Genomic DNA, 11,357 nt, shown 5'->3' on the forward strand with positions numbered 1-11,357 from the left:
AAGGTTTTAGGTGCTGTTTTAGGCCTCTGTGCTGGTGTACCCTGGCAGCCTAGCGGTTAGAGTGTTGGTCCCATAACTGAAAGATTGCTAGTTTGAATCCCTAAACTGACGAGATGAAAAGTCTGTTGATCTGCCCTTGAGCAAGGCACTTAATCATAATTGCTCCAGGGTTGCTGCCAATAATGGCTGGTCCCTGGTTTTGACCCCACTATCTGAGGGTGTATTTGGGGGAGTAGGATACGTTTAAAAAAAAAAATACACTACACAATACACTACACACTTGTACATGTGTCAAAGTCATTCTGCTGAGTGTCTGTGGATTTGTGTTCCTCCCTTGTACTTGATTGATGAATTAAGGTCACTAATTAGCTGTATTGTCCTGACCTTCATCAGAGGAATGGACAGAATATCATCAGATCGCAGGCACCACACTCGGCTTGACAGACACAGCAACCTGGAGCAGGCAGCCGGTCAGAGATGAGAGGAATGTCGTTTCTTACAATATCAGTGTTCAAATGAAAGCCAGGTTTGATCATTTTTATCACAGAGAAGATCAACCTGAAAGACTTACGAATGGATTTTTGGTTGCGGGTTAGGCTAGTCTTTTATTGTTTTATGCATGGCTTTCTCCCAATCAAACTGTGAATGTAACAGAGTTCGATCTCAAAAAGTTGTTTTAATAGCCTAAAAACGTAAGGTAGCAATGGGACTAATAACTAGAGAGAACGAACCATATCAATAGCCTATAGAAACATTTAATGACAAGTTTAATCAAGTTTAGGCTTAATAATGACCCATGCGGGCCGGGAAAATCCCTCCACGCAAGGTTGAAAACCAAATGGCCAATAACCTATCCTCCTACTAGGCCTATCATAAAATCTTAAATTAAAGTTAAAGTTATTAACAGTAGCTTATTTCCGAAATATTCTATCCTAAGAAGGTGTTTTAAAAAAGGTCTATAGCCTAAGCCTGAGCATAGACTATTCTCAATTGTGATTGAACATGAGAATAGACAACATCGCTTTTATGCATTTGATTTATCAAGCTGGAATTTTGTTTTGATGACACTTTGACGTTTTAAATGTTTCAAAGTCAGTGTGTTGTTGTGATTCTGGATGGCCAGAAAGCTAGCAACAATGACAAGAAACTGCCATGTGAGGAATTGTAAGTGACTTGTTTAAGCTAGTTTCATCGTGTTCTTGATTTCATGTCTTTTGAGGTGTTTTGACTGATTTGATGTCAATGCTAATACGGCTAAAATTTGCCGTATAGCTAACAGTTACAATGTATTTGAGAGACAACAAGTGCAAATTGTGCAAATGTATTTATGTTTTCAATAAACATCGGCGATGAAACATAGTTTACAGGTTGTCAACAATTTAAGCCAACCTTGTCCAAACCATAGTTGCGCACACTAGAGGTCGACCGATTAATCGGAATGGCCGATTAATTTGGGTCGATTTCAAGTTTTCATAACAATCGGAAATCTGTATTTTTTTTTTTTACACCTTTATTTAACTAGGCAAGTCAGTTAAGAACACATTCTTATTTTCAATGACGGCCTAGGAACGGTGGGTTAACTGCCTTGTCAGCTTGGGGATTCAATCTTGCAACCTTACAGTTAACTAGTCCAACGCTCTAACCACCTGCTTTACATTGCACTCCACGAGGAGCCTGCCTGTTACGTGGATGCAGTAAGAAGCCAAGGTAAGTTGCTAGCTAGCATTAAACTTATCTTATAAAAAACAATCAATCAATCAATCAATCATAATCACTAGTTAACTACACATGGTTGATGATATTACTAGTTTATCTAGCGTGTCCTGCATTGCATATAATCGATGCGGTGCGCATTCGCGAAAAAGGACTGTCATTGCTCCAACATGTACCTAACCATAAACATCAATGCCTTTCTTAAAATCAATACACAAGTATATATTTTTAAACCTGCATATTTAGTTAATATTGCTTGCTAACATGAATTTCTTTTAACTATGGAAATGGTGTCACTTCTCTTGTAACAGAGTCAGGGTGTATGCAGCAGTTTGGGCCGCCTGGCTCGTTGCGAACTGTGTGAAGACTATTTCTTCCTAACAAAGACAGACACCTTCGCCAAACGGGAGATGATTTAACAAAAGCGCATTTGCGAAAAAAAAGCCCAATCGTTGCACGACTGTACCTAACCATAAACATCAATGCCATTCTTAATATCAATACACAGAAGTATATATTTTTAAACCTGCATATTTAGCTAAAAGAAATCCAGGTTAGCAGGCAATATTAACCAGGTGAAATTGTGTCACTTCTCTTGCGTTCATTGCATGCAGAGTCAGGGTATATGCAACAGTTTGGGCCGCCTGGCTCGTTGCGAACTAATTTGCCAGAATTTTACGTAATTATGACATAACATTGAAGGTTGTGCAATGTAACAGGAATATTTAGACTTATGGATGACACCCGTTAGATAAAATACGGAACGGGTCCGTATTTCACTGAAAGAATAAACGTTTTGTTTTCGAGATAATAGTTTCCGGATTCGACCATATTAACCTCTACTCAATAGGGGGTGCTCTTTTCACTTTGTAATAATTTCGTTCCCAAATTAAACTGCCTCGTACTCAATTCTTGCTCGTACAATATGCATATTATTATTACTATTGGATAGAAAACACTCTATAGTTTCTAAAACCGTTTGAATTATATCTGTGAGTGAAACAGAACTGGACTTAGAGCAATTTTCCTATGTGTATGTGAGAATGCAGAATTCTGCAAGCTGTTCTGAGATCTGTTTATAAATCTGCCTGTCTTCTATTGGTTGAGATGCACTGCATACGCCTTCCCCTGGATGTTAGCGAATAGTGAGACTTGAAATGGAGTCTCTACGCAGATCTGAAAGGTTATAAATAGCTTGGGAAGGAAGGGTCTGGTCTTTTCCCTCTTCGCTCTGACGCAGAGAGGACCTTGGCATATCGTACTAGAACCTTCGGTTATAGCTCTTAGAAATATCCGGCTGTGTTTTTATTCGATATAGGCGTTAAAGACATCATAATGTTGTTATTTTAAACCGAATTATATCAGTTTATGTCAGTATATTGCGATTTTCGGGTATTTATTTTTGTGGCGTTCTAGGGAGTTGGGTATCTCTGGCTCACATGCTAATGTTTACTGCTAATTGCAACGTTGAAGACGACATTCTACAACCGAGCAACGATTCTTTTGGACAAAGGCCACCTTTCCCAAGATTCTGATGGGAGTTCATCAAAAAGTAAGAACTATTTATGCTGTTAATTCGTTGTTCTGTTGAAAAATGTAAAATGCATAAGCCGCCATTAATTTCAGTGCAGTCTCGCTTTAACGCACGCTGTATGTTGTAGTAACGTTCATTTTAAAAATGTAACACAGCGATTGCATTAAGAACTAATGTATCTTTCATTTGCTGTCCAACCTGTATTTTTTTGTCAAGTTTATGATTATTTATCGATTAGAATAGGTGCCTCTCCCAAGATTTCTCCCGACATTTTCTTGGCAGCTTGGCTACTTTTCTCATTGTATAACCACGATTTGTGCCGCTAAATATGCACATTTTCGAACAAACTCTATATGCATTGTGTAATATGATGTTATAGGACTGTCATCTGAAGAATTCTGAGCAGGTCAGTGAAAAAATTAATATATTTTGGTGGTTTATACGTTATCGCTATTTTTGGCTTGAATCAATGCTGTTGTGTGGTTTGCTATTGTGGTAAGCTAATATAACGCTATATTGTGTTTTCGCTGTAAAACACTTAGAAAATCTGAAATATTGTCTGGATTCACAAGATCTGTGTCTTTCATTTGCTGTACGCTGTGTATTTTTCATAAATGTTTTATGATGAGTATTTAGGTAATACACGATGGTCTCTGTAGTTATTCTAGTTGCTTTGGGGAGAGTTGTGATGGTGGCTGCAATGGTAAACTATGATTATTACCTGAAATATGCAAATTTTTCTAACAAAACATATGCTATACAATAAATATGTTATCAGACTGTCATCTGATGAAGTTGTTTCTTGGTTAGTGGCTATTTATATCTTTATTTGGTCAAAATTGTGATAGCTACCTATGCAGGAAAAAAATGGTGGAGTAAAAAAAGTGGTGTCTTTTGCTAACGTGGTTAGCTAATAGATTTACATATTGTGTCTTCACTGTAAAACATTTTAAAAATCAGAAATGATGGCTGGATTCACAAGATGTGTATCTTTCATCTGGTGTCTTGGACTTGTGATTTAATGATATTTAGATGCTACTATTTACTTGTGACGCTATGCTAGGCTATGCTAGTCAGCTTTTTTTACTGATGGGGGTGCTCCCGGATCAGGGTTTGTGAGGAAGTAGAGGTTAATGACCTAAGGCTCGTATTTCTGTGTGTTATTATGTTATAATTAAGTCTATGATTTGATGGAGCAGTCTGACTGAGCGATGGTAGGCACCAGCAGGCTCGTAAGCATTTATTCAAACAGCACTTTCGTGCGTTTTGCCAGCAGCTCTTCGCAATGCTTCAAGCATTGAGCTGTTTATGACTTCAAGCCTATCAACTCCCGAGATTAGGCTGGAGTAACCGATGTGAAATGGCTAGCTAGTTAGCGGGGTGTGCGCTAATAGCGTTTCAAACGTCACTCGCTCTGAGACTTGGAGTAGTTGTTCCCCTTGCTCTATGTGTAACGCTGCTTCGAGGGTGGCTGTTGTCGATGTGTTCCTGGTTCGAGCCCAGGTAGGGGAGAGGAGAGGGACGGAAGCTATACTGTTACACTGGCAATACTAAAGTGCCTATAAGAACATCCAATAGTCAAAGTTATATGAAATACAAATGGTATAGAGAGAAATAGTCCTATAATTCCTATAATAACTACAACCTAAAACTTCTTACCTGGGAATATTGAAGACTCATGTTAAAAGGAACCACCAGCTTTCATATGTTCTCATGTTTTGAGCAAGGAACTTAAAAGTTAGCTTTTTTACATGGCACATATTGTACTTTTACTTTCTTCTCCAACACTTTGTTTTTGCATTATTTAAACCAAATTGAACACGTTTCATTATTTATTTGAGGCTAAATTGATTTTATTGATGTATTATATTAAGTTAAAATAAGTGTTCATTCAGTATTGTTGTAATTGTCATCATTACAAATAAAATAAAATAAAAATCGGCCGATTAATCGGTATCGGCTTTTTTGGTCCTCCAATAATCGGTATCGGTATCGGAGTTGAAAAATCATAATCGGTCGACCTTTGTTGCTAAACAACCAACCTGTCTATGGTGTTTGTATTGCAAACTAGTGGGAAGAAATGTGCCATATACAGTGCATTCAGAAATGATTCAGACACCTAAGTTTCTCCACATTTTGTTACGTTACAGCCTTATTTTAAAATGGATTAAATTCATATTTTCCCTCATCAATCTACACACAATACCCCATAATGACAGTGAAAACAGGTTTTTAGAATGTTTGCAAATGTATTTCAAATAAAAAACAGAAATACCTTATTTACATAAGTATTCAGACCCTTTGCTATGAGATTCGAATTGACCTCAGGGGAATCCTGTTTCCATTGATCATCCTTGTCCGTAGACGGAATTGTCCCTGGAGCTCTGAGACAGGATTGTGTCGAGGCACAGATCTGGGGAAGGGTACCAAAACATTTCTGCAGCATTGAAGGTCGCCAAGAACACAGTGGCCTCTATCATTCTTAAATGGAAGAAGTTTGGAACCACCAAGACTCTTCCTAGAGCTGGCAGCCCGGCCAAACTGACCAATCGGGGGAGAACGGAGCAAAGAACGTAGCGAACCTGCACAAGAGCGCTCAGAACCTTAGACTGGGGTGAAAGTTCACCTTCTAACAGGACAATGACCTTAAGCACACAGACAAGACAACGCAGGAGTGGCTTTGGGCCATGTCTCTAAATGTCCTTGAGTGGCCCAGCCAGAGCCCGGACTTGAAACCGATCGAACATCTCTAGAGAGACCAGAAAATAGCTGTGCAGCAACACTCCCCATCCAACCTGGCAGAGCTTGAGAGAATCTACAGAGAAGAATGGGAGAAACTCCCCAAATATAGGTGATTTGTTTAGAATTCAAGGCACACTTAACCAGCATGGCTCCCACAGCATTCTGCAGCAACACGCCATCCCATCTGGTTTGGGCTTAGTGGGACTATCATTTGTTTTTCAACAGAACAATGACCCAACACACCTCCAGGCTGTGTAAGTGCTATTTGACCAAGGAGAGTGATGGAGTGCTGTATCAGATGACCTGGCCTCCACAACACCCCGACCTCAAACCAATTGAGATGGTTTGGGATGAGTTGGACTGCAGAGTGAAGGAAAAGCAGCCAACAAGTGCTCAGCATATGTGGGAACTCCTTCAAGACTGTTGGAAAAGCATTCCAGGTGAAGCTGGTTGAGAGAATGCCAAGAGTGTGCAAAGCTGTCATCAAGGCAAAGGGTGGCTACTTTGAAGAATCTCAAATATAAAATATATTGTGATTTGTTTAACACTTTTTTGGTTACTACATGATTCCATATGTTATTTCATAGTTTTGGTGTCTTCACTATTATTCTACAATGTAGAAAATAGTAAAAATTAAGAAAACCCTTAAATTAGTAGGTGTGTCCCAACTTTTGATGGGTACTGTATATAAATTATTAAGTTATTTCGGGGGGTTTATACATTTGCAAAAATTTCTAAAGACCTGTTTTTGCTTTTATCATTATGGGGTATTGTGTGTAGATCGATGAAAAAAAACGATTTAATCCATTTTAGAATAAGGCTGTAACATAACAACATGTGGAAAAAGTCAAAGGATCAGAATATTTTCTGTATTGGCTACATCCTTCTATGATTGAGCTGAGTTGAGCAGTGTGTCATTTTGTTGGATGATATGAAATATGCCGCCATCAGAGGCTATTTCTTGTATAGCTTGACATTTACATTTGGTATTTACATTTGGTGAAAATTGTTTGTCGATTTCGGTGAATAGCCTATGTCACTCTGGTTGTTGGAGTTATATGTTGTATGGTGAACTTGGGCTTCATCAAGGTTTATTCGTGAGTAAATCTGACTTTGATAAAGTAGACAATGCCTAACCAGCCACCGACCTCACCGTACTCACTGGGTGAGACCGCGGCACCATGTACAAGCAACAGGTGGGGGAAATATCAGCCGTCCTTCATAATTATACACAATTTGGTTCTTGTCTTGTATCACTGCTCCGTGATCCCCAAATAACTCTATCTATCCATGATGCTGCACTGCAGGACATTGTGGCACACAGTGAATTAATGAAGTGGGCCATTCTTGGCATTAAACCTCGTAATTTTACTGACTTGAAAAATTAAACAGGGTTTAATTACAAAAACGAGTTGGTAAAAAAATAGGCCTACATAATGTTATATATATATATATATATATCACGTAAGAACTGATAATTATTGCTTACCTTCCAACCTGCTGAGCTATTACTGTCTCCTTTATCCTTAAAATATGGCACGCTCTTCACCATCCAGTCATAGATCTGAGACAAGGTGAGTCGCTTCTCGGGTGAGCTCTCTATCGCCTTGGTGATGAGGTCCGCGTAGGACATATTGCCCCAGGCGTTCCGACGCGACGAGCTGCTTTTCCTCTGCACGGCTGCGGCGGCGGCCACCGAATTCGAACCGACGGGGGATGAGACCGGGGGCACCTGTTGCTGGTGCGGCAGCTGAGGACACGGGTGCTGCTGCTGATGCTGTACCTGCTGTGGATGTTGTTGCTCCTGCTGCGGGTGTATGCAGTTCCCCTGGCACTGAAAATCATTGCACAAAACGAGCGGTTTCTGATCCTCCGGGTAGTCCTCTGACTCTTCTAAAAAACTGAGGTTACTGATGTATTCGACAGGCTCCTGCTTGACTGAAGGCGCCGGTGAAGATGTGTTTGAGCAAGCCGGTTCGATGAACTCTGGTCGAGGCAGAGGCCAGGTGCATGACCGGGGCCTCGAGAGCGGCTCGAAATCCGGGTCTATATCAACCAACTGTTGCGGCAGCGGTAAATCTGCCATCTCTAAAGTAAACGGACAAATAGCTCAACTGTCACATAAAGACACTCAATGAATCGTCCCGTCCAGGCACCAAATGTAAAAGTGTAAAAAGCGTCGTCACTTCTTCATGAACTCTGATTGAAGGCACTAGTTGATAACCGGTTGTTTGCGATGATGGAATAAAAAATACAACTCACTCTGGATGTCCTTTATCTAAAACAGCGCGGTTACAGGCAAATTGTATCTGTGTTCTGTTCGTCTATCGCGCCTGACTGTCGTTGTCTATTGTCAATCACAGATCTATTACGTTCGTAAGTCCTACGAAGTCAACTGGTAACACCCACTAAGACCTTGAGTGACAGTCAGCGGCCACCAATGGTATGTGTATAAGGTAAACAGGACTTGGTTTTGACATAATACCTGTTTCTGTTCTTATTCTAACGTGAACAATATTTCCCACCCTGAAAACGGGGGCCAGGGCAATTAAAACGTTTAAACATGGAAAATGTTGAAGGAAGTGCAAGCGGGTTAGAACAATGTGTTTTCGAGTTATGTCTGTCAAAACATTGTTTGCCTAATTCTTAGGGGAAAGTTGTCTGGCTGTCAATGTTAATAAGTATAGGCCTAAGATACTTTATATAATGTTGGACAAGCCTTGGATTTATAAAATTATTAATAAAGTCTATATACTATTAACTGTTATATTTTCTTTATTATATATAGCTTATAAATGTAATAAACATTTTATAGAATGGTATATGTAATAAACAGTTATAACACATAGCATGGCTGGTTCTATCCTTTTGGGGGCCCTAAGTGAGATTTGGTTTGGGTGGAGAGAAATACTGGCAAATTTACAACACATATTCTGCAATTCTACACATTTTGCAATGGGGTGGAGAGACGTTTTTGCCGTTTTAAAGCTAATTTCCTGAAATTCTACATATTTTGCTATGACTTATGGCAGGGGTTCTCAATGTTTTTGGGGCCGGGGACCCCTTTTGTGATAGCAAATTCATCAGGGATCCCCTAACTCGAGTGCGATAGGAATAGCATACAAGGAGTTTTACTATGACTTTGGCAGTGCATGGCCGGACGAACCAGGTCTTAAGACCAGGGAAGGAAGATTTTAAAAGCCCACCTCTTGGCTTAAGATATTTTTCTTTACAGTTTTCAAGCTAATTTCCTGAAATTCTACAAGCCTCTGTTTTAGTAAAAAGCTGAGGGATGGGCCTGGAGAAATATAAACACTCTCAAATTCATAGACAGAACTATGGATGCAAGGACTGACCATCAAATGATATCGAAATTATATTTTTAACAATGTTTTGAGCCTATACAGTGTTTGTTTACATTCAAAAGCTTACCATTTGGGTTCTGATGGGGTACAACAGTTGAACTATGCTCATGAGGCAACTCAGGATTTTAGCTTTACATTACAGTGCATTAATGTTGCCCAGGGTTAAGAACATAAACTGAAGATATAAAATATAATGCAATGTAGTAATATTTAACACCCTCTAAACTTATTCCACAGATAGCTTGGCCAAAATGTGTCTAATCTATTGTTGTTAGATATATACATAAAAAAAGAGGAATGTAAAAAATAAAAAAGCCTATATACAGCTGAAATCAGAAGTGTACATACACCTTAGCCAAATACATTTAAACTCAGTTTTTCACAATTCCTGACATTTAATCCTAGTAAAAATTCACTGTCTTAGGTCAGTTAGGATCACCACTATTTTAAGAATGTGAAATGTCAGAATAATAGTAGAGAGAATTATTTATTTCAGCTTTTATTTCTTTCATCACATTCCCAGTGGTTCAGAAGTGTGCATATACTCAATTAGTATTTGAGTAAATTGCTAAAAAAAAATATATATATATATATTTTTTAAATGTTCTCCCCTTTTCTCCCCAATTTTCGTGGTATCCAATCGCTAGTAATTACTATCTTGTCTCATCGCTACAACTCCCGTACGGGCTCGGGAGAGACGAAGGTCGAAAGCCATGCGTCCTCCGAAGCACAACCCAACCAAGCCGCACTGCTTCTTAACACAGCGCGCCTCCAACCCGGAAGCCAGCCGCACCAATGTGTCGGAGGAAACACCGTGCACCCGCCCCCCTCGGTTAGCGCGCACTGCGCCCGGCCCGCCACAGGAGTCGCTGGAGCGCGATGAGACAAGGATATCCCTACCGGCCAAACCCTCCCTAACCCGGACGACGCTAAGCCAATTGTGCGTCGCCCCACGGACCTCCCGGTCGCGGCCGGCTGCATAAATTGCTAAATTTGGCTCAAACGTTTTGGGTAGCCTTCCTAAAGCTTCCCACAATAACTTGGGAGAATTTTGTCCCATTCGTCCTGACAGAGCTGGTGTAGCTTAGTCAGATTTGTAGGCCTCCTTGCTCGCACACGCATTTTCAGTTCTGCCCACACATTTTCTATAAGGTTGAGGTCAGGGCTTTGTGATGGCCACTCCAATACCTTGACTTTGTTGTCCTTGAGCCATGAGGCACACAACTTTGAAAGTATGCTTGGGGTCATTGTCCATTTGGAAGACCCATTTACGACCAAGCTTTAACTTCCAGATTGACGTCTTGAGATGTTGCTTCAATATATCCACATAATTTCCCCCCTCATGATGCCATCTATTTTGTGAAGAGCACCAGTCCCTCCTGCAGCAAGCCACCCCCACAACATGATGCTGCCACCCCCGTAATTCACTGTTGGGATGGTGTTCTTCGGCTTGCAAGCCTCACCCATTTTCCTCCAAACATAACGATGGTCATTATGGCCAAACAGTTATATTTTTGTTTCATCAGACCAGAAGACATTTCTCCAAAAATTATGATCTTTGTCCTCATGTGCAGTTCCAAACCGTAGTCTGGCTTTTTTTATGGCGGTTTTGTAGCAGTGGCTTCTTCCTTGCTGAGCGGCTTTTCAGGTTATGTTGATACAGGACTCGTTTTACTGTGGATATAGATACTTTTGTACCTGTTTCCTCCAGCATCTTCACAAGGTCCTTTGCTGTTGTTCTGGGATTGACTTGCACTTTTCGCACCAAAGTATGTTCATCACTAGGAGACAGAATGTGTCTCCTTCCTGAGCGGTATGACGGCTGCGTGGTCCCATGGTGTTTAAACTTGCGTGCTATTGTTTGTACAGATGAACGTGGTACCTTCAGTCATTTGGAAATTGCTCCCAAGGATGAACCAGACTTGTGGAGGTCTACAATTTATTTTCTGAGGTTGTCACGCCCTGGCCTTAGTTATCTTTGTTCTCTTTATTATTTTGGTTAG

The 11,357-nt window shown here is 40.3% G+C and overlaps 1 protein-coding gene across 1 annotated transcript in view; it reads right to left on the reverse strand.

Annotated features, from left to right (window-relative positions):
* LOC120066035 (forkhead box protein O1-A-like) overlaps window positions 1-8,326 on the reverse strand; it is a 71,014-nt gene extending 62,688 nt beyond the window's left edge. The window contains exon 1 of the mRNA XM_039017100.1: window positions 7,479-8,326. Coding sequence (XP_038873028.1) covers window positions 7,479-8,075 — 597 coding nt within the window. The 5' untranslated portion in view covers window positions 8,076-8,326. The remainder of the gene's footprint in view (window positions 1-7,478) is intronic.
* Window positions 8,327-11,357: the final 3,031 nt, after the last annotated feature.

The sequence above is a fragment of the Salvelinus namaycush genome, chromosome 21, assembly GCF_016432855.1.
Source record: "Salvelinus namaycush isolate Seneca chromosome 21, SaNama_1.0, whole genome shotgun sequence".
Lineage (NCBI taxonomy): Eukaryota > Metazoa > Chordata > Actinopteri > Salmoniformes > Salmonidae > Salvelinus > Salvelinus namaycush.